Source organism: Panthera tigris, chromosome D1 (assembly GCF_018350195.1).
Source record: "Panthera tigris isolate Pti1 chromosome D1, P.tigris_Pti1_mat1.1, whole genome shotgun sequence".
NCBI lineage: Eukaryota > Metazoa > Chordata > Mammalia > Carnivora > Felidae > Panthera > Panthera tigris.
In genome coordinates this window covers 45099703-45123067 of record NC_056669.1, presented here as the reverse complement: position 1 = coordinate 45123067, position 23365 = coordinate 45099703, and the positions used below count along the sequence as shown (strand labels likewise).

At 42.9% G+C, this 23365-nt stretch overlaps 1 protein-coding gene across 6 annotated transcripts in view; it reads left to right on the top strand.

The window, feature by feature from the left end:
- Nucleotides 1-23365, top strand: part of TMEM135 (transmembrane protein 135) — a 362190-nt gene that overhangs the window by 257337 nt on the left and 81488 nt on the right. Inside the window, exons 15-16 of one of the 6 annotated variants that reach the window (XM_042957324.1) lie at nt 21085-21169; nt 21251-22224. The exons of 4 other annotated variants lie outside the window; for them this stretch is intronic. In XM_042957324.1, the coding sequence (XP_042813258.1) occupies nt 21085-21169 (85 nt within the window). In that variant the 3' untranslated portion in view covers nt 21251-22224. Of the gene's footprint in view, nt 1-14656; nt 14880-21084; nt 21170-21250; nt 22225-23365 lie in introns of those variants that run through there. One more of the 6 variants, XM_042957325.1, reaches the window with a different exon arrangement.

Below are 23365 nucleotides of genomic sequence, written 5' to 3'. Positions count from 1 at the left end.
AAGATATCTGAAAAACGTCATCTCCCCTAACACCTTCACTTGTTGCTGCTTATCAGTCTGGTATTCAGTTTCATGGGGTGAACTTGGATAACTGAAAATGAACGACCAAGAAAAACATACAGGAAAAAGAGTAAGAAATGAGTGTTTCCTTTAGGGCTGGGTTGAAACCGTGATGAATAATAAATAAGATTAGTTATTTGTGGATGCCCAGGAGACTGTTCTTATAGTTGCCTCAAGCCTGCACCCTCCCTTTCACAGCTCCTTCCCTGTCGGTGCCTTAGCTAGCTCTGCACTTCTTTCTTGTCAAATTGGTGAGGAAGGGGGTGTCTGGGACTGAGATTAGGGGTGTGGACATAGATCCTGGGGCTATGATTCTTCCCTCAAGCCTGTGATATGGGGACCCCAGGACTGAGGCTGTGCTTCTGTTTCATCTGTAGCCTCAGGTGACTTTGCTATTGCACTATGGTTGTGAAAGGGTAACGACAAAGGCATGAGACTGACACTGGTGTGTGATTTCTGGAAGTGGAGAAGGGGCAGGAACTTGGCCATGATGTACCAGCCCTGGGAGTGCAGCAGGGCAGTGCATAGCCTTAAGTTTCCAGCTGTGGGGAATAAGATGTGTGCTACTTTACATGAGGGAAAAATGAGTGACTTAACTGGGAGAAAGAGTTAATATCTGGTAATGCTCTCTTAGTCTGTGACGTGGCCTCTCTCTCCTTCTTCACCTCTGCCCCAGCTCTCTCCTCTCTCCTCCTTCTTCACCTCTGCCCCAGCTCTCTCCTCTCTCCTCCTTCCCAGCCTTGGAATCTTTCTGGCTGACCTTGTGTTGCCCGCCCCCCCCACCCCCACCCCGCTCATCCCTAAGCCTCTTGCCTTTTTTCTGCCAACTGGTGTTACATTCCACTAACTATCTCCTTGAATGTGAACACTCTGTTGCTCCCTTTGGTGGCAGCTGGTAAGGTGGGGAGGCTGTAATGGGATCATAAAAATGGAATAACCATTTTCAGGGACAGTGACTTTTGATATAGCTCTGCATTTCTTGGGCAGAACATATGGAGGATAATTGTACATGTGTGGAAAGAGGTGCTTCTTTGAATGTGGGGCCTTTAAATTCAAGACAGTCCATGTCTTCTCAACAACCCTGTGACATCACCTGACTTGCTGTGGCTACATGGAAGAAGCAAGAATTTATTTCCTATTTCCTATTGCTTTCTCCATTTTCTTTCCACCTCTGGTTCCTCCAGATGTGTCCTAAGTGAAATCATGTATTGAGTTTTATCCTTTGTCTTTGCAAACCTGCAAATCCTTGTAATAGCGCGCACACACACACACACACACACACACACACACCACATACACACTTCGTCTGATCCACAGCAGAGGCGTCAGGATGTCAGGTGCAATTTGTACTTTTTCTCCAGTTCACAAGCCCCTGTACTTTGCCTGTTCAGTTTTTTGTTCAGTTTAGTGCCCACCTCCCCTGCCCCCACCCTAAAGCATAACATTCTAATCTTGTAAGAAAACCCTAAGCTGTGGGTAATAGGATGTTTCCTGGTCTTGGCACACAACATACAAGTGTCAGCAGCTCTGTGTGGCTGGGGAGGTCCAGCCTTCCACAAGTGGACCTGTGGGCCTATAATGGCTGAAATCATCCAGGAGTATTACTTTCCTCTGTCCCTTAATTTGGACCAGGCAGTTTCTGGTGCCTGCTTCCCCAGTGTCTGTTAAACTTGACTCAGTCATCAGTCAACCCCTTAAGTGAATTTTCTTTTCAGATTGTTTTGGTCACACAAGAGGATGCTGTGGTTATTGGGATGGATTGGTGCCAAAGGCCCATAAAAGTTTAAAGCATGAAGTATTCCTGTCATTGGTCATTATGGGGTGGGGTGCCAAAAGGAGTGGGTGAGAGGAAACTGCACACATACGTTTCAGTCTCCCCTCTTCCCTATTTCTTACCTTCCAAGCACTGTGCTGTCCTACCACATCTTTGACATTTATTTCTTCAGTTTGAGTTCTCTAGAAGGAAAAAGAAAGTTCTTATTTTCCTTTTTGTTTCTGAGAGAACTGAAGAGACATAAGCATCGGTCAAAGAAGAGCCTGCAGGAATATTGTGGAATGTGTTAGAAAAAGAGATAGCTTTTCTTCCTCTCCTCTCCCCTCAGAAGTGAGTCAGAGAGGGATTCATTCAAAATGGGAATATCTAGAGTCATATTCCAGTGACACATGAGACAGGTGTATACTACCAGACTTGGCACAGTGAAGAGACACAGTCTATGAAAGAGAAGGAATGGGGATTTTTCTCAGAATTATTAGTGTAGGGGCCATGTCTGCAAGCATTTTATATATATGTGTGTGTGTGAGTGTGTGTGTAGGTATATACATATATATATATGTATATGTGTATGTGTATATGTATATGTATATGTATATGTATATGTATATGTATATGTATATATGTATATACATATATACATGTGTATGAACCTGACTGGAGGCCAGCGGTCAAACTAGGTATTGACTAACAAGGTGCTTTGCTTCCTCAAAGTATTCAGTGTTGGTGGCATGACTTGATTGAATGGCCTTGTAATGCTTAAGACTGACAGCAGTTGTTTCCACAGTACTTTGAAAATGTGTTCAATGTATTAAGAGAGGTTTTATATGAATAAAGTTTTAAAATTCCTCCTTTTGAACTGTAATTTGTATGTTAGGTAAAATCTGCAAAACTACAGGAAGAAATTCAGTTGCATCTAAATCTGAGTCTGCAGATTTTAAAACATATCATTCTCAGGAATTTGGGTTTCCTTAAGACCTTAAGTAGGCAGGGGGCACCTGGGTAGCTCATTTGGTTAAGCGTGGGACTTCCCCTCAGGTCATGATTTCACAGTTCATGGGTTCAAGCCCCGCGTCAGGCTCTGTGCTGACAGCTCAGAGCCTGGAGCCTGCTTCAGATTCTTTGTCTCCCTCTCTTTCTGTCCCTCTCCTATTCACACGCTGTCTCTGTCTCTGTCAAAAGTGAATAAACATAGGGGTGCCTGAGTGGCTCAGTCAGTTGAGCATCCAAACTGCAGCTCATGTCATGATCTCACAGTTCGTAAGTTCAAGCCCTACATCAGACTTTGTGCTGATAGCTCAGAGCCTGGAGCCTGGAGCCTACTTTGGATTCTGTCTCCCTCTCTGCCCCTCTCCCACCTACTCACTCTGTCTCTCTCAAAAATAGACAGACATTAAAAATTTTTTTAATGAATAAACATAAAAAATAAAGACCTAAAGAGGCAGGATGAATAAATCTACAGAACTAGAGGTATAAATAAATCATACGGGCATTTTTATTCCCCCACTAGAACTCCTCATATAACTCGAATTAAATTTCAAAAATGGATTGCAAGCTGTTGTTAATTGCTCACCTAATGGCTGTTTAATCCTTCTTCCTTGCTGATGGAGCACTGATTTTAAGACAGCAGTATGCCCAGCTGAGGTGATGGATCATGCTTTTTCTAGGTGTTTCATATGTCACTCCTTTCTTCTTGTCCAGATATTTTTCCATCCTTTTTGCTGAAGCTGCTCATGTGATCCAGTTTGGGCCAGTAAGATGTAATGGGAAATCTGGGAAGCTCTTGGGAAATTTTTCCCTCCCTGATTAAAGGAAAGCTTTTTTAGCTCTCCTTTTTCTCTTGTTCAGAAAACTAGTTAATGAGATATGGATCTGTGGCAACAACCTTGCAGATAACGAGGTGAAGAGTACAAACATGAAAAACCATTATGTTAAAGATGTCAGAGCAGAAAAATGGAAGGAACCTGCCTCCCAGATGACATTCTTCTGCCACTGAACCAACGCCAGTAACCACATAACTCTGAGAATTGAGAAAACAAACCTCCATCACTTAAGGCTCTCTTAGTCAAGGATTCTGTTATGTCCAGCTAAAAACATTTCTAATCGACACATTCCAATCCTATATAGATCAGACCTCAGATTCATTTCCCATTGTATACTCTCCTCCCTTGATTTAGAATGTGCTCTGCTTTCCTCCCCTCCTCCACTTCTGCATGTGTCTTGAAATATTCGGTCACCTCTTGGAAGGTTTTGCTGATCGTTTATCTCTGTCTTCCTGAAGCATTTTGCTAATTCTTCCCACAAAGCCCATTCCATTTGAGTCTCATTAGCTGTGCGCTCACCTGTTGCTCCTTTAAAAGATTGTGTGTATATGTGAAGGGCAAAGATCACAGCTTATCCCCCCATGGCTGTGCCTAAACCAGGCCTTTGTATTGAGGGGTGGGGTGGAGTGTTAGGGTGGGAAGTGGTGGTCTCAGCAACCGAATACATGCTAACTTTGTGGAGTCTGCAGACTGAAAACCTACCCTGAGCCATCCCTGTAAAAGTCTGGAAAACATTATCCTTATAAATGATTTTGTAAATACTCCAGGAAATTGGCTCCTACTACCATTCCAGCAGCTATTAGAGCCAGTTTGGCTTCAGGTCTTAGAGAAATGATTTGTCATCTGTTTCATTTGTTTGCTTTTTCCTGACAGAGCTGGAATTCTGGATTGTTCCCCACTTTAAAAACTGCCAAATCTAAACCAGAAGCAGACAGGGCAGGACACAAGTCTCTTCCTTCCCATTCATTTTCACAGTGTAAAAATTCACAGGCAGTTTTCCTAGAATTACACTTCATGTCTGGCTTTTCAATCACGTATTAGGGTTATTTTTTCCCCATAACAGAGAGGATCTTAAATATTTGAGAGAGAAAGGCTTGGGATCATTCTTAACAGTATAGGCAGGGCCCTTAACAAATAGCTTCTTTGGATGCTTTTAGGGGGAAAGGAAGGGGAATGAAATGCATGAGGTGCCTGTGATACAGGGTAGGTCGTTTATATCACATTCAAACCTTACAGCCTAGGAGGTAGATATTATTGGTTCTGTTTTACCAATGAGAGAACTGGGAATCAGAGAGGCTGATGATTTGCCCATGGTGGCATTCCCTGAATTGGAGCTCAGATCTCCAAGAGTTGAAAGTTTTAAGTTTTTTTTCCTTTTTCTTTTCTCTCAGAATATAACAGTCCCTGCCAAGAAGTGGCATCTTTACTCCCCTCTTTTAAAAATCATCATATAAAATTGTAATAAAAATCATGCCTCCAAAAATGATTTTGACATTTACTTGCAGCTCAGATAGAAGAATAAGAACTGGAATTACCTTCTCACTTGAAAAAACAAAACAAAACATACCAAAAAAATCCTGATAATATGTATATAAAACAACAGTTTTCAGACACTGGACATCAAGCGCTGCAGGGTGGTGATCCCTGAAGGAAGGAAAATCAATGAGTTGACTCCTGTGATCACCTCAGCTAGTATCCAGAGAGAGATTCCAGGTTACAACTCAGGGAGAGAGCACCACATGGTGCCCAGAGGTCTTCCTGAGGTGAAGAAACAGACCTGGGAGTCCAGAGAGGCCAAAATGGGTGACGTTGATAAGGCAGGGTACAAGAGAGGAGCAAGCTGAGAGGAAGCAGAGGTTTTAAAAGGGGTCCCCCTTGGGACTGAAGCTGAGTACTTCTGTATGCTTGGAAGGAAGCTCCTGAGGCTGGAGAAAGAACCAGCCTCCTCTGAAAGGAGCAGAGAGGCCAATCATTGAAGTCTGCACAAGGCAATGAATAGTTTGCCTTCCTGCTAGCCAGAGTGGAAAATTTTGCAATTCAAAGGGCACCAGATAGGAGAGTCAAAAGTGTCGCTTCAGTAGGAGAGCAAAATTAGCCGTAGACTAAAGGCCCAAGAGTGTCAAACAGTTTCTAAGTAACTCTCTCCTAGACCAAAGTACAAGAACATAGGAATACAAACATGTACTGAGCATAGAACAAGGTAAAATTCCAAATGTTTGGCATCCAATAAAATTGCTAGCCTGCAAAGTGCCAGAAAATACAACCCATAAGAAAAGGGGGAAACACACACACACACACACACAACAACAAAACACCAGACCCAGAATGACACAAATAGTAGAATTACTATGAGTACAAAAGAGTATTGTAACTGTATGTCATATCCTTAAGAAGGTGGTAGTTAGGAAGAAGAGAGAAGGCTGAGCATGTTAAGTAGAGACATGCAAGATATAAAAAGGACCAGAGGGGTGCCTGGGTGGCTCAGTCAGTTAAACGTTCCACTCTTGATTTTGGCTCAGGGCATAATCTCTTGGTTCATGAGTTCTAGCCCCCCCATAGGGTTCTGTGCTGACAGTGCAGAGCCTGCTTGGGATTCTCTCCCTCCCTTTCTTTGTCAAAATAAATAAACAAACTTAAATAAACGAAAAGGACCAGAAAATAACTTGTAAGAGATGAAAACTAAAATGTCTGAGGAAAACAAAAACCTGAGTGTGATTAATAGTAGATTAGATGCAAAAGAAAAGATTATGGAAATTGAAGACCTAGCAGCAGAAACTATCCAAAACTTTAGAGTGAAACATTCATTAGTGAAAAAAAAAAAAAAAAAAGTGGACCAAAGAACTTCAGTGACCTGTCAGGCAGCCTGATGTACATATAATGGAGTGTCTTCAAGGGACACAAGATAGGTGTGAGGAGGAGAGAGGTACAGAAAAATGTTTTGTGTTTTCATCTTCACTCAAGTCATTTGAGGACATGATGGCCACCTTTTAAAATTAGATGAAAATTAGAAACCCACAGATCCAGGAAGCTTACTGAATTCCAAGGACAAGAAGCAGGAAGAGAATCACGTCACAGCTCGTCTTAATCAAATTGCTTTAAACCAGTGATAAAAAGGAAATCTTCTATAGCATGTAAAGGAGGGGAAAAAGATATGGCACATGCAGAGGATTTCAGATAAAAATGACAGGAAATTTCTCATTGTAAATAATGGAAGGCAGAAGACAGTGGAGCAAATATCCTTAGTAAAAAGAACAGACAAACCTGTCAACCTAGACTTCTATATGCAGTGAAAATATCTTTCAGACAACAGAGGCAAAATAATGTTTCAAACATCCAAAAAGTGAATATATCACCAGCACACCTACATTACAAGAAATGTTGTATTTATTTTTTCTTCAATACAATTAACATACAGTATTATATTAGTTTCAGATGTACAGTATTACATTTCTCACTGTTCAAGAAATGTTTTAAAAAATCAGATATGAAATAATACCAGTGAAAATATGATAAACATATAAAAAGGAAAGCTTTATTTTTAAATCTCTTTAAAAGATAATGCTGAAAGCAAATATAGCAAAATGTCAAAGTAAAATATAATAATTACACAAAAGTTTAAGGAGGGGAAGATGGAAGGATTACCATAGTATAGAATTCTATACACGAAGTTGTATAATATTGAAGGAAAACTGGTAAGTTAAAGGTATGTTATATATATATATATCTATATCTATATCTATATATATATATAGATATATATATATGTAAAATAACCTAAAGAAAGCAGATATACTATAGCACTAGCAAAGTAGATTTCAGAGCTTGAGAATATTACCAAGATTAAGGATTATGATGGTTATTTATGATAAAGGTGTCAGTTCAATAAGAGGAAATTACACTCCTAAGTATGTGCATAATAACATAACTTCTAGATGAAGAAAAGTCTGATAGATCTTCCTGGAGAAAGAACCAACCCATAAATATAGTTGGATATTTCAACACCTTCAATAATTGGTAAGACATATAGACAACATCCACAACTATTTAGAAAATTGAAAAAACACGGTCAGCCATCATAACTGATCTTTATAGATCACCCAACAACACTATATATATATATATTTTTTTTTTCATGTGTGTTGAGAATATTTCCTACAGAGACCATATTCTGGACCATAAAACAAGCTACAGTAAATAAAGGGTTCAAATCATACAAAGTATATTCTCTGGCAAAAGAAAAACTAAAAAATCAATAGCAGATATTTGGAAAATCTCCAAATATTTGGAAAGTAAACAAAATGCTTATGATGAAGAAATAAAAGTAGTTTAGAAATGTTTGACCTGAATGAAGATGACAACACAATATATTGACATTTATTAGATAGATAAGGCAATACTTAGAGGAAAATTTATAACACTAGTTGCCTGTATTATATAGAAGATTCTCTTCTTTTTTTTTTTTTTTAATTTTTTAATGTTTATTTTTGAGACAGAGAGAGACAGAGCATGAATGGGGGAGGGTCAGAGAGAGAGGGAGACACAGAATCTGAAGCAGGCTCCAGGCTCCGAGCTGTCAGCACAGAGCCCGACACGGGGCTCAAACTCATGGACCGTGAGATCATGACCTGAGCCAAAGTCGGGCGCTTAACCGACTGAGCCACCCAGGCGCCCCAAATCAGTGATCTCAACTTCTACCTTAAGGAACCAGAAAAAGAGCAAATTGAATAAAAAAAAAAAATGAAGTAGTAAGATCAGAAATCAAAATAAAAATGGAAAAATAAGAGAAAAATTAAAAGCTGTTTCTTTGAGAAAAATTAATAGCAATGGTAAGCCTTTAGCCGGGTTGGAAAAAATAAAAGGTCAGCACAGGACTATTAGGAATGAGAGGGATGACATCACTACAGATTTTTCAGAAATTGTGAGTATTATAAACAACTTTGTGCTAATAAATTTGACAATTTAGATTCACTGGACAAATTCCTTGAAAGATACAAACTAACAAAGCTTCTGCAAGAAGAACTGGATAATTTGAATAGTGCTGGCAGTCTTTTAAATAGAATTTTTAGTTAAAAGCCTTCCCACGAGCAAAACTCTAGGATCAGCTCAGTTCCTTGGTGAGTTCCACCAAACATCTAAGGAAGACATAATACCAATTCTATACACACTTTTTCAGAAAGTTAAAGAGAGAACACTTCACATCTGATTCTATGAGGCCAACATTTTCCTAATAACAAAAACAGGCGAGGAAATGACAAGACAACCAAAGCCCAACATCCTTCTGAACATGTAGACAAAAAATTTTAACGAAATTTTAGGTAAGTGAATAAAGAAGAGAACACATTATGACCAAATGAAATTTACCCCAAGAATGCAAACATGGGAAATCAATCAGTGTCATTTATCATACTAGTCTGCTAAAAAAGAAAAAAAAAAAATGATCATCTCAAGAGAACTGAAAAAGCGTTTGACAAATTTCACCATCTCCTCCTCATAACTCTCAGCAAACTGGGAATAGGGGGAAATCTCTTCAAACTAGGAATAGAAAGGAATTTTCTAATAAAGGGCACCCACGAGAAAAAAAAACCCTATGGTTAACATCATGCCTAATTATGAATTAATTAATACTTTCCCTCTAATATCAACATGACACGTATGTCATTGTGCTGGAAGTTCTAGCCATTGCAGTAAGACTTGAAAAATAAGCCAAATTAGAAAACAGTAAGTAAAAACTGTCTTCAGTGGCAGACAACATGCTCACTTATGTAGAAAATCTTAAGAAACCTATAAAAAACTATTAGAATTGATAATTTTTGTAAGCTGATTCTAAAATGTATATAGAAGGGCAAAATATATAAAATGGCCAAAACTACTTCAAAAAAGAACAAAGGGGACCTACACTATCTGATTTTAAGACATTATAAAGCTACCAAAAGCAAAATATTCTATGTACTGATACAAAGATGGGCAAATAGATCAGTCAAACATAATGCAAAGTCCAGAAATCAACCTAGATATTTTTGGTTAACTGATCTTTAACAAAGATGTCATGGTAATTCAATGGGGAAAGGATAATCTTTTCAGCACATGTGCCGAACCATTTGGGTAGCCATATGCAAAAGCAAACACAAAAACAAACAAAATAGAAAACTGGCTCTTCAAAGGACACTTTGAAGGAGATGTAAAGACAGTTGACATACTAGGAGAAAATGTTTGCAAATCACAGTTATTAAAGGGCTTTATCCAAATATATGAAGAATTCTGTAAAACTCAGTAGGGAGATGACTTCTGGCATAACAGCATGAACAGCTCTGCTGACTCACTCTCCAGTGAAACTGGTGAAAATCATTGCTAAAATTCACTCATTTAAAGCCTCTAGAAATGGCCCAAAGAACAAACGCAAATGAAGAACCATTTCTTCAAGAATATCTATGAAAATTTAATAAGGAAGATGAATTGTACTTTGAGTAAGAAAGGTGAATCTTACTTTCAGTAAAAAAAAAAAAAAAAGTCTGTTGTATTTGAACCAATATCCTCCCCACTTCCCTCCCAGCTCAGCTTTGTGGAGACTCCACTCCATACTGCTGCAGCCAAGAATATAGGTCTCTTTCACTCCCCAGCTGCTAGCAAGAAGGCTTTCTTTCAGGAGTTGCAGGACTTCAGTGGTTTTCATCCTGTCCCCAGCTGACTAATGCTGAGGCGAAGTCCCTGCCAAGTGCAGTTGAGAGGTGAGAACTCTCTTCTTCTATCCAACCCTCATCATGGAGTGAGGGCTCTCCCTTGGGTGCAGCATACTGAGAATACTGGGGCCCTGACAGCCTTTTCTCCATCTTGTGAGATGATGGTTTCATGCTATGAAAAGCAAGCCAAGAGGACCTCAGGCTACTGCCCTTCCCCACCTCCACTGAGCTCTCAGCTCCAAGAGTAAAAGTGTCATTCCAAAAGAAGCTTGCCATTGTCTCTACTCCCAACTCCACAGTCAAGGAAAAACGGAAGGGAACCTTACCATCACTACTGTCATCTCAGGTTCACTAAGGCTACCCAAAGTTATATGAGCCCCCACTCCCCCAGGGCAACCACAGAGGCTGAGAGAGAAATAGACTTCACTAAAATAGTTCAACCAGTCATTAGACAAATAAGTAAGTAAGAACAATATGTCTTGGGGGTGGGGAGACCTCCAACCCAGAGTTGCTACAAGGTATCTAAAATGTCCAGTTTCCAATGAAAATTTATTAACCATGCAAGGAAACAGGGAAGTATACCTGGGGAAAAGAAATGGGCAACAGAAGCTACTTGTGAGAGTAATCAGATGTGAGATTTAATGGGAATATATTTCAAAGCAGTCATTACAAGTAAGTTCACAGTAAAGGAAAGCTTGATTAAAACAAGTAAAGGAAGGTATGATGAAAATGTAGCATCAAATAGAAAATACCATAAAGAGGTTGAATGTTTAAAAAGAACCAAACGGAAATTCTAGAGTTGACAAGTATGATAACTGAAATAAAAAATTCAGTGGAGAAACTCAACAATGGATTTGAACTGACGGAAGAAAGACTTAAGTGAACCTCAAAATAGATCAGCAGAGGTTGTGCAAGCCAAAGAATACAGAAAGGAAAAAGAATGATAAACAGAACCTTGAGGAAGATGGGCACCTTCAATGCCCTGATATATACATAATGGGAGTATCAGGAGGAGAAGAGAGAGAAGAGATATTCAAAGAAATAGTGGCTAAAAACTTTCCAAATTTATTGGAAAACCATAACCTACATCCAGGAGGTTCAGTGAACTCCTAGTTGGATAAACTCAAAAGAGATCTGCAAATAGACACATCACAGTAAAAATGCTGAAAATTAAAGACAATAAAAAAAATTAAAAGCAGCAAGAGAAAAGATGCATCATTTAACAAGGGAACCCTAATAAGGTTATAAACTGACTTAGCAGAAACAGTGGAGGTAAGAAGACCATGGAATAACACATTCAAAGTGCTTACAACTCAATAGCAAGTAAACAATTTGATTTTTTAAATAGGCAGTAGAGTTGGATACATGGATGGCAAATTAGCACATGAAAATATGCTCAGAATCCTTGCAAATTAAAACCAGACTGAGAAACCACTACACACTCACTAAAATGACTCTAAAAGACTGACTATAATAAGGATGTGTACTAAGGAGGGCAAGGATGTGGACCAGCCTGAACACTTACCTACAGCTGATGGGAATGTAAAATGGAACAACTTATTTGGAAAGTAATTTGCTAGTTTCTTAAAAAAATCAAACATATAGTGTCATTTTAGTCAGGCATTGCAGTCCTAAGTATTTACCTAAGAGAAACAAAATTCTATATCCATACTAAAGACGTGTGTAAATGTTCAGAGCCGCTTTCTTTGCAATAGCTGGAAAGTAGATACAAACTAAATGTCTTCCAGTAGGTGAAAGGATGAAGTTTGGTATATGCATACAATAAAATATATGCAGCAATAAAAAAGAATTAACTAGTGATACATGCAACAACATTAATGGGTTTTTTTAAACCTCTCGTGAAATATACAACATTACAACCTCCAATCCTACAAAAAACTTGAGTTCAGTATTTATCACAAAACAAATAATTATGTAGTCACCAACAAGATCAAGAAATTGCCAGCACCAAGAAGCTGATCTTGTACACTCTTGCAGTCACTAAGCTTATCTACCTCAAACGTAGCCAGTGTCCTTTTTACTATAGTCACTTCTGCCTTAACATGCATTCCCAAGTGGCAGAGATTACATTGGCTAGTGAATTGAATTTTATGTGAATGGAATTATGCATGATGCTTTTGTTTTGTTCGTTTTGTTTTTGGTATCTGGCTTCTTTCTCTCAGCTTTAGATTGTTGTGTGTTGCTGTAATTTGTTTATTTTTATTTTTTACAGTATTCTGAATATACCACGGACAGGAGTTGTTTCTTGTGTAGGGCTATTATAAAGATGCCACTGTTAACATTTCTGTATATGAGTCTCGGTGCCCTGCACACACTTTTCCATGGGTTATAGACCTGGGGGTGGGGCTTAGGGGATTGCACATCTTCAAGTTTATTAGATCAACCTCTTCTATGGAACGTGGCCACTCCAGCTTATACTACCACAGAGCTCTGTGGCTGTCAAAGCTTTGTCCTGTCTCATAGTCTCTCAGTGAAAGCAACCCCAAATGCTTGGCTCATCTTTCTGGGCTTGTCTTACCTATGGATCTGGCTCATTAATTCATTTTCTAATTGGCTCTCTAATGCCTTCAAGAAGTTGTTTCTTTCATATTTTCCCCATTTTTGATGGCTTTTTTCACTTGGAGGATTTTTTTGTGTGTGAAATATCTATCCCACCATTACTGGAAGCAGAACATTTATTATTTATGGAAGCATTTATTGTGTGCCTCATGTCTACAGACAATTCTGGGTGGAAGAGGATCTTTCTCAATTTTAAAAGAGCAATTCTTCTCCTTACTGGGAGTCGACTGTAGGCCTAAGGTAGTATCAGTGATCCTGAATGTGAGCTTTTCACAGGGGCCACATGAGCTTTCCTAAAGCCATGTGCCTGAGCCCAGGGGAGTGGTTGTGGAAGATTTAGAAAAATGGAGGGTAACTTTCATTAAAATTGGCTGAGCATTCTCTGTGTGCCCTGTCACCTCCTGGAAACTTTGCACAGATTTATTTCTAATAAACACCAAGGGAATATCTCTGAGTGATCTCAGACCTACAGATGTACCACTGGCCTTGGTATTCTATGAAGCTTTTATTTGGAATATAACCCTAGTTTTATAAGTTGTGGGAGCAGAACTTGACATTTTTGATGAGAGAAACTGCTGCTACTTTTTGATGTAGGTCATTTTGAAGTAAAAGGTTTTGTTTTGTTTGTTGTTGTTTTTTTTTTTAATTTTAGTAATCTCTACAAACAACATGGAGCTCGAACCCATGACCCTGAGATCAGGAGTCACACACTCCTCCAACCAAACCACTCAGGCACCCAATGAAGTAAAAATTTGTTCTAAGAAGTCCTATTTGAGAGGTCCATCTTAATAGTATAAATGTAAGGCACTGGATACTTGTCCTGGAGTATGGGTATAACTAGGACTTCTGTAGCTTTGTGAAGGCCAAAGTCACCTTCTTCAAGGTGCTTCATTTGTTTAAATGTTACTTTCTCAAGGAGGCCTACCCCATCTTTGCATCTTAGACCCATTTGGCCACCTCTACTTTTTTTTTATCCTTAACACGACTGACAGCCTTCAACGTGCTAAATTATTTATTAAATGTATTGTTTCCCTCTCTTCCCCTGCTAGAGAGTAAGCCCCACAAGGATGGAAATCTGTTTCATTCACTGACCTGTCCCTAAGAGGTAGCCCCTAAGAGTTTCTGTAACATAGCAAGCATTTGGCAAATGGTTACTGGGCTTCCTGATTATAAGAGTAATCAATTGAAAAAAACCATAAAGCAGGGGCGCCTGGGTAGCTCAATTGGTTAAACTTCCAACTCTTGATTTTGGCTCAGGTCATAATCTCACGGTTTGTCAGTTTGAGTCACACACGAAGCCCTGTATGGAGCCCAGCCTTGGGCTCTGCGTACATGCTCTCTCTCTTTCTCTAATTAATTAAATTTATATATATATATATATATATATATCAGTGTGACCATATTTATTCCTCATATGGGTCAAGTGACAGTTTTTCTGGGGGCTACTTCAGGGATATATTTTTATTACTCTTATTATAAAGGTTTCACTCAATTAGGCATTTTTTTCAGTCTTGTTTTGAATGCTTTTATACTAATTAAGCATTCTGCTCAATATGACAGTAAGAATAGTGGGAAGTTAGGACTGCCAAAGATAAATTAAATTCTTCCACATCTAAGATAAGGACTGAAGTGTCATTTATCCCGGAGTCTCAGGCCCAGGAGGGCCCAGAACCTTGTGTGGATGGGCTTCTCTCCTGGACTGGCTCCTTCTAGTTGGAGAAGTTGTGCAACTGCTTTCTTCACAGGTCTGGAAGAGCCAGAGGGAGAGTCCGAGCCTCTAGAAGGCAGAAATAACTGCTGCTGCCCAGCCTTGCACCTTCACATCACCACTGAAACCCACGTTTCCTTTTTTTCATCTTCCCAAGAGAAGAACAATTGTACCCTTCTTTTCCCTGTCGTGCTACCAGCACGCTAGCTCTTTATTTCTCTAAGGTCTGTTTTCCCTCACTTTTTGGTATCTTACCTCTCTTAACTGTGGCCAGTCAGGAAGGGCCGGAAGCTTCTTCTAATAAAGCTTCAGGCAGATTGACCACCATAGGAAAATGGCTGGAGATGTGTCACCAGGCTGAAAACTGTCTACTGCACCCAGCCCCTGCTGGAGGAGAGGGTAAAAAACAGATCCAGACCTTCTTGAGGAGCTTGTGATGCTTGCTAACTGTGTGACTTGGACCTATTCATTGCCCACTTACGAGATTGGAATATGGCAACTGGAGGAAGCAGTAAATGAGCATAGTGTTTCATTCCCACTGAGCACTCAGTAAACATTAGCAGTTACTATTATCCATATGCTCCCTCAGCAAACACATAATGAATCTGTTTACAGAGATTTGTATTTGACAATTGATTCAATATAGTTTTCACCTCTAAAGGCAGGAGAAATTTCTGCAAAACCTACTCTGAGTTTTCAGGGGATGGGGCGGTGGTCGTCGTAAAGTTGACTTTTTTGGAGTTTTTGCTTCTTAGCTCCGTGTTCTGTTTCCTGATCGCATTCAAAAGTAGTCTGATTTCCTTCCCTCTCAAACCTGCTCTTGCTGTGGTCCAGCCTTGAATGGTCTTACTTTCTCACTGTCACTTACACTAAATCTTTTCTCCCATCTTTCTTATCACTGACCATCAAATCATGGAGCTTCAGATTCTGCAATATCTCGCCTGTCACCTCCTGTTCATGCCTCCTACCCACTCCATTATGCTCTAGAATGTAAGCTCCAAGAGGGAAGGACGTTTTGTACAACCAGTGCCTGGCACACTGCAGGCCTGCCAAGTGTCTGTTGAAGGTTGAAGGAATTCACCTGTCAGTGGAATGCCACATCCATTCTCCCTAATCAGTCTCCCTGCACACTTGCCTCTTAAAACAGATCTTTAAAGATCAACCTAGTTATGCCCTTGCTTCAAACCTTTCAGTGGCTTATTTTAGCCCTCAGGAGAAATGTTCACACCCAGCACCTAGCCTGTATAAGGCGTACCTCAACTCAATCCCAAATTATCCTCAAAGTTTCATCTCTTCATGCATCACCCCTCCCACAAAATTCCGTGGCCACACTTGCTGGTTCCTGCGCCTACTGGGTGTTTTCGCTGGCCTTTGCCTTTGCCAGGACAGTTCCTCTGCTTGGAATGTCCGTCCTTTGGTCACCTGCTGAAATCTTGTCCATACTTCACAGCCTCAGTGATGCCTCCTTTTAAGCTCCTGATGTTCAGTAGTTACCACCTCATCTGGGCCTGCTCAGCTTATTGAATTTCTCATCATCCTTTGTCTTGTATTTTGGTTAATTGTAAGTATCTGAGCATAGGAGTCCCTTGAAGGAAGGGACCATAACTTGGTAATTTTCGCTCTCGTGCCTAGCTCAGTGCATGGCAGAAAGTAATTTCCTGATCCATGGTGGACATTCTGTGGTTATTTTTGGTGTGGATGTTACCCTTATCATTGTAGAGACAGAGGGACCAGCCTGACCAAACCACAGAGAAGGCGGAGTACAGAATGGCTGGGAAGATGCGTGGTGTTCATAAGGTGTTGCTATCATTACAGTCACTGCAGTGGTGATCCTGGTTGCCCTGGCTGGTTCTGTAGGTCTTGCGGGCGCTGGGCGCGCCGGTCACGCCAGATCTTGCCACCAGGTGGCACCCGCGCTCCACGAGTGCGGCTCACTGTGCTAGGCTTGGTCTCAGGCATAGCTCTGCTTGTTGGCCGGAGACCAGCCTTGGGAATCCTGCAGGGGTGCAGGGGACATCCAGTGTCCGGCCAGATGGTGGTTCAGCGCTGCCCCATGGAATCAAAGGGCCATAAACTGAACCCCAGCTCTCCGAGCCATGAGTCGATATCCGTCTTCACTCTACTGCGCGTGCGGGTCTTCACCCAAGTGGGGCTCCATGCCCCTCCTCCGCAAGCCTTTTGTTTGTGTTTATTCTGTTCCCTGCAGCTTGGGTGACGGCCTCTCTCCCAGGCAGCCTGTCTGGCCATAGGAGGGCTTAGCGCCTGCGGGACGCCGTGAGCTATCAGCATCCTCAGTCATAGAGTCTGCCCTTCAGTGGTGTTTACAAGGTGTTTACAGTGGTGTGGGAAAATGCGTTCTCCAGGCAGCCTCCTGCTGTCCTGCCTCCCTGCACCTAGCCCGCTGTCAGAAATGCCACGCATCTGCCAGTCCCTGTTATGACCAGCATTAACTGGCTTTTCCTCTGAATAGCAGCTGACCTGCGAGAAAAGGCTGGCACTGCAGGTTGGGGGGAGATTGGAGGTAGCCTCCTGTAAGGAGGACACACTTATGTGCTCAGGCAGGTGAGCAGGGTGCCCAGGGCCAGGCCTGGCCACATATGCCATTCCATTTCTGGAGCTGCGTCTCAAGTTCATCTCCCTAGCAGAGGCTCCTTTCCTGCTGGGCCTGGGCTCTGTAGCCCTCCCATCTTGTCCCTCAGCTGTCAGTGGGTACCATGCTCTGGGCACAGTCTGTCTGGACTGTCCACTTCCCATTCAGAGGCTGTTGGGAGCTGTTAGTTCTCATGTGAAAACCAGAGTTCTAAGTGTGCATGGACTTGTGGAAATAGAGGGGTTAATTTGTCTGTTTTTAAAAAAATTTTTTTTAATGTTTTATTTATTTTTAAGACAGAGATAGAGTGGGAGCAGGGGAGGGGCAGAGAGAGAGAGGGAGACACAGAATTTGAAGCAGGCTCCAGGCTCTGAGCTGTCAGCACAGAGCCTGACGTGGGGCTCGAACTCACAAACTGTGAGATCATGACCTGGGCCGAAGTCAGACGCTCAACCGACTGAGCCACCCGGGTGCCCTAGTTTGTCTGTTTTATGCTCAGTCACAAAGGGGCAATGGTTAGAACTCTCATATATTCATGTATTTCTGTATCTATGGCAACCATATCTTCTGTGCAGAATTCTAGAAGAGAGGATGTTTTTTATTTTTAATTTATTATTATTTTTTTGTAATCTCTACCTCGAAAGTGGGGCTCGAACTCACCACCCCGAGATCAAGAGTAGCATGTTCTTCTGACAGCCAGCCAGGGAACCCAAGAGGATGCTTTTGAGGCATTTATGTGACCTATATGGCACAGGACGTAAGGTGCTTAGTCCCCATTCCAGCCCCTGCTACACACACACTCTAGGGGATATGTCACACAGGAAGAGCCACAGCACCAGGAAGGCTGTGACTTTGGGTTTGGTGTGGAGAGGCAGGGAGGGACTGAAGAGAAAGCAGGGTAGAGTGAGCCGCGCGGTGCCTGGATCACAGCCGGGAAATGACTCCTCCCTGCAAAAAGCTTAAAATACCCTCTCCCCCACTTAAGAAAACTCACAGGACGAGGCTACATCTGAGAGAGCACCCCAAGCCTCAGAGCATGAAATGGAGGTGAGGCTGTGTTGGCTCACAGATTCTGGGCCTTGATCCAGGCGGGCCTCCTGGGGACTCAGACCCTTAGCAGATCTGAGGCCAAGCAGCTGGTCCTCAGGTGAACCCTGAGAACAAGCATGAGTAGAGGCGTAAGTCCTATAAATCCCACCCAGAGTCCTAGTGCTGAGAATAGGAGAGCAGCTGGAGGAGAAAGGTCATTAGCAGAATTTGGGGCTTGCTGAGAAGTGGGAATGAGGTGGGTCTCAGGAGCACGGTTCAGGTTTCAGGAATGTGGAGGCTCTCCTGAGCCCTCTATGAGGAGCTGGGGGCCGACATCAGGACCCACTGCTCAGTGGGGGTGCCTGAGCCAGTGAGCTCTACACCAGAATGCATCTTGGTAAACCACAGAAGCACTGGACACACTGTTTCCAAACTCCAAGCTGAACAAAGCCCCCTCTCCACCCCTGTACCTTCTAACGATACTGGTCTTCCAGGTCTTATAATTTCCATAGCTCAGCAAGCCTATTGGTTCCAACTCCTGGGGAGCCCACTAGGAGGGTTACTAGCTCCCTGGGAAAGGCCCTGCCAGAAAGGGCCTGAAAAGGAGGCATCTCTTTTGCACCTCTAAAATAAGGACCAGCCGCTCTGGCTAAACTGCCCCCTAGAGGTGGTGTGAGGTGAGAGGAGACGATGCTTGAGAATAAAGCACTTTGCAAGCATGGGGCATTGATATTGCTGTGCACAGAGTTACATCCAGTTAGATTCTTGGCTCAGTGCCCTCAGTCACTTGTTTAATTGTTTAGCGTTTATGTGAAATAGCACGTCAACTTGGGCCTCCTCAAACCACAACTCTTTTGCAGAAGTCCAGAGTTAAACCAAAGATTTTTGCAGGTTTCCAGGGAGTAAGGGCAGTACATCTCACAAACACTTCATTCTCCATGACATGATTTAGACAAGAAACTAGTTCTTAAAAAAATATCTTAAAAAAACTTCAGTTTGCTGAAGTTCTTTGGGGAGATGGATGGGTTTACACCACAGCAATGAAACACTTTTGAGTTGAATGTTAGGCATCCCTGTTCTTGCAATTTCCTGGCACAAAACCATCTCTGGGGTCGGGATCTGGACTCCACCCTGCTGTGAGGAATTTCACTGTCTAGACCTAGGCTTACTCTTAATTCTCCTGCTTTCTCTCCATCCAGTCCCCTTCCCTTGGCTTTATACTCCGCCCCTTCTTTTCCAGAGTGAGCAAATTCTCATCGTTTTCTTGTAGGTCCATTCAGCCAGTGGTTTCTGTCAGTCTCATCTTCTTCCCCAAGGTGCTTGTCAAAGTATTTTCCCCAAACAAGAATAGTTCTTGCCTTAAGAGGAACTCTGGGGCCAGCTGTTGAGATGACATTTTCACCTCATGACATTTACCATAACAGAATCAAAATATATATATTTTTTTTCAACAGCTTTGATGGGAACAGATTAGAGCTGAGAAAAATAACCTACATATTTTGTTAAAAACAAAATTACAAAGAAAACTCATGAATGACATGGAGGGAAGGGAATAAAACTCTCCCAGAGACCCGAGCAGCCCTATCCAGTAGCTAAGACTAAAAGGGAAGCAAGTGTGCACTTCTCAGCTTAATACCCAATCCCTGAATCCCCCGCACCCCAGGGCCTAGTGGTACAGGGAGGCTTCCTGGGTTCTGAGCCCCTGCAGCAAAGGTTCTGGGAAGGAATCGAAGCCGGGGCCTCCCGGATGTCTGGGGACACACCAGGGATGGGGGGATGGGGAAGCTGGAGTCCAGAGGCACAGAGTGAGGCCCATGGGGATGGCCCCTTCTGGGGCCAGCATCAGGACCGGGCTGCAAACCATGGCTCACTCTCCCACTGTGATGAGCGCCGGGCAAGCACAGAGTGGTTCCCAGTTCTCCTGGGCAGAACCCAGCACGGACCCTCTTCTGCCTCCCTGGAGCTGACGGGTTATTTAGTCGTAACACTGTCACTGTCACTGTGTGACCACCTGGTGACCGGTGACTTCCCTTTCTCAGTACCTCCAGCAGGCACCCCATCCAGGTTATTGCTGTGTGACTGGTATGCAGAAGGTATATACAAGAAGTGTGGGAAGAAGGAAGGAAGAAGTGATCGGATCCATGGCTGGGGGTCCAGGGTCTGATTTCTGGCTTCTCCACTGACGGATGCTGAGGCCTCTTGCAAACCTGTAAACCTCTTTAGAGTTCCACTTTTCTTAGACTGGCACGGGAAGAGAGGCCGATCTGGAAGGGAAGAGAAAAGGAGCTCATGAGCTCGGTGTGGAAGCTGAGAGAACAAGGAGCATGGGTATCTGGTCAGAAGCTCCCAGGCCCGGCCCCACGCCATCAATGTCATCCTGTGCCGGGCTGGACTGCGTGCCCACACATGCTTGCACATTCACCCCAAGTCCCCAAGAGAGAAGTTTCTCTTTCTTGCTAATTTTACTTGGAATAAGTGGAGACCCAGAAGGGTGAGTCGCCTGTCCAGGGCCACCCAGGCCTGTACTCTCTCTCGCTCCCAGCTGGGCCAGGTGCGGTGCAGCTGTTCACGTGTGCAGCATGTTGCAGAAACTACATGCAGGGCTGTGTGGGCCAATTTTAGAAGGCATTTAGAGCATAATCTCTGGGGCTCTGCAGTTCAATCAGGTGGGGCCTAAATGTAAAAGAATGAAAGCTTGGAATGTATTCACGATTTACCTAAATTCTGCCCACTGTCTCGTCCCTCATGCCCCCTCCTCCACTCACTCCCCACTTGTGCCAGTTTTCTCCTGTGAGAGCATCTTGTGGTCATGCAAGCCTCTCACCTTGTCTCCCCCCATCACACAGCCAGGGTCAGCAGGCCTGCTGTGCAAGAGAGCCCGAATCCAGGTTTGAGACTGAGCCAGTGAACAGCGATGGAGTGGATGGCTAGGTAAGTGCACATCTGGGACACCAGAGCCTCTGATGGATGGACACTAAACTCAGTAACTCTGTTATCTCCTCTCCCTTCCAGAGTACCAGCATTCCCACGGCTCTCCTGTGGCTTGGCATCGTGACACCTCCATGAAGGGCATTCCTTTTAATGGGATTTTGCCTCTCTGTGCCTCAGTCTCCTCTTGAAAAAGCAAGAGCAATTTTACTTCTGACCTCACAAGCTTTAGTGGGGCCCACATGGGTGCATAGATAGGAAGATACTTCATAAATTGTCACCCCCTCCAACATGTTAGATCCTCCGTTCCAGAAAAGGCAGCCCTAGCTTTCTTCCCGTTTCTGCTTACCACCTCCATTTAAAATAACTGTGGGTCCTGCACTGCACAAACTTACACACACAGCCCATATGCCCTTGCCCTTCCTCAGGCCCAACAAACCTGAAAACATGGCCATTTCCTGTCTGATGTCTGTGTTACATGATAGATAGGTTTTCTTCATATTTCTTCCAAGGTTGTTTCTTCATCAACTATTACTAGACATTTCCAATAGTAGTAACTGGTCCATACTTTTTCCACTCCCACAAAAACCACCCAGAGCCTCTTTGACTGGGTTTTCATTCCCTCCTTCCCCACTCATGATAGACGTATATACCCTCAGACCTTTAGTCTGGAGCAAGCGGAGCCTGCAGTGAGTCTATGGTGGGATCTTAGCCCAGGAAGGTTCCTGCTGTATGGCTGGAAGCCCTTCCTCCCTGAATTCTCAGGCAGCCAGTCCTGTGCATGTCCCTCTTCCTGGGTCCCAGGGCTCATTGCTTGCCAGCTCTTCTATTCCTCATCCCCACACACCCCAAGCTGAGGAACAAACTCAATGGGGGATGAGGTTGGATACAGTGATAATAAATTTGATTTTGAGAACTTTGAATTTGAGACAGCTAGAGGGCAGCTTTGTAATTAATGGAAGAGATCACAACTATAAATCTGGGAGTCTTCTGTATATTGTTAGTGTATTTGTTACTTGTATTGTCAAAAACCAGGAGAAACAGTGGCTTAAACAAGATGAAAGTTTGTTGTACTTAATATTAAAGGACGGGTGTGTTGATTCCATAGTGTCTTTGGGGAGCAAGGAACCCTTCTGTCTTCCTGCTTCACCATTTTAGTATGTGCTATCTTAGAATTGCCTCCTAGTCAAATATAGCTGCTAGAGTGCCAGTCATCATCTTTGCATTCTAGGCAGGAAGTAGGAGAAAGGATGAAAGATAAAACCAGACAAAATGCCTACGACTGCAACTGTCTTATCTTCTTTTTAAGTCCTACTCAGCAACTTTTGTTTACACATTACTGAATGACATTTGATCAAATGGGTACATGTAAGTGGAAGGGAGGCTGAGAAGTGTCATCATCTAGCCAGCAACTGCCACCAGCCACTGCACCATTTGGTTACCAAAAACACCTTTGTTCCTTTACAGAGAACACACTTGCCCCTCCCAAGGGGGACAACCCTGAAACCTCAACCAGCTTGAACTGCGGGATCTCTGGATGACGGGCAGTGCACGCACATCCCTACTATCTAGTGGTGCAAACACTAGAGGGCCACGTCCCCTCTGCACCTCCCCCCACCCCCATGTTCAGTGTGCAGTGGTGGAGTAGCAGCAGGAGAACCACTATAAACACTGTTGGAAGGAGAGAATGGGAGATGTGGCACAGTCACAGGCGTGACACGATGAGCGATCTTCCAGGACAGAGTTTCTGAAGACTCCTTACCTTCGTAGAGGTGTAGATTCCTGGGTTGTCTCATCTGTCAGCCCCCCGTTCTGTTCTCTGGAAGGATCTCCCTTAGTCATTGCCTCTTGTGTTCCCTGAGCCTCTATGGTTACGTACTCCATCTTTGTACACATTAGAAAAGGGCTTCTCTCTGGGTGTTTGCAGCCTCGCTGGTGTGTGACTTTGGCAACCTGGAGGTGCCTCTGGGCTAATGAAGACATGAAGCCCTTCTCCAATGTGCATGTAGTCTCATGCTCAAGAGAGCAGCTCAGAGAAGGGAGTACAGGCTGAATTTCAGCTCCTCAACTGAGTTTCAGCTGGACATTTTTTTATGCAGTGCTCAACCTACACGTCTGTAGGTCTTATCTCTGGTGGGCCCTGGCTCTCCCATCAGGGGACTTCTTTGTTCTTAATTCTTGATGGACATACTTGAGGTC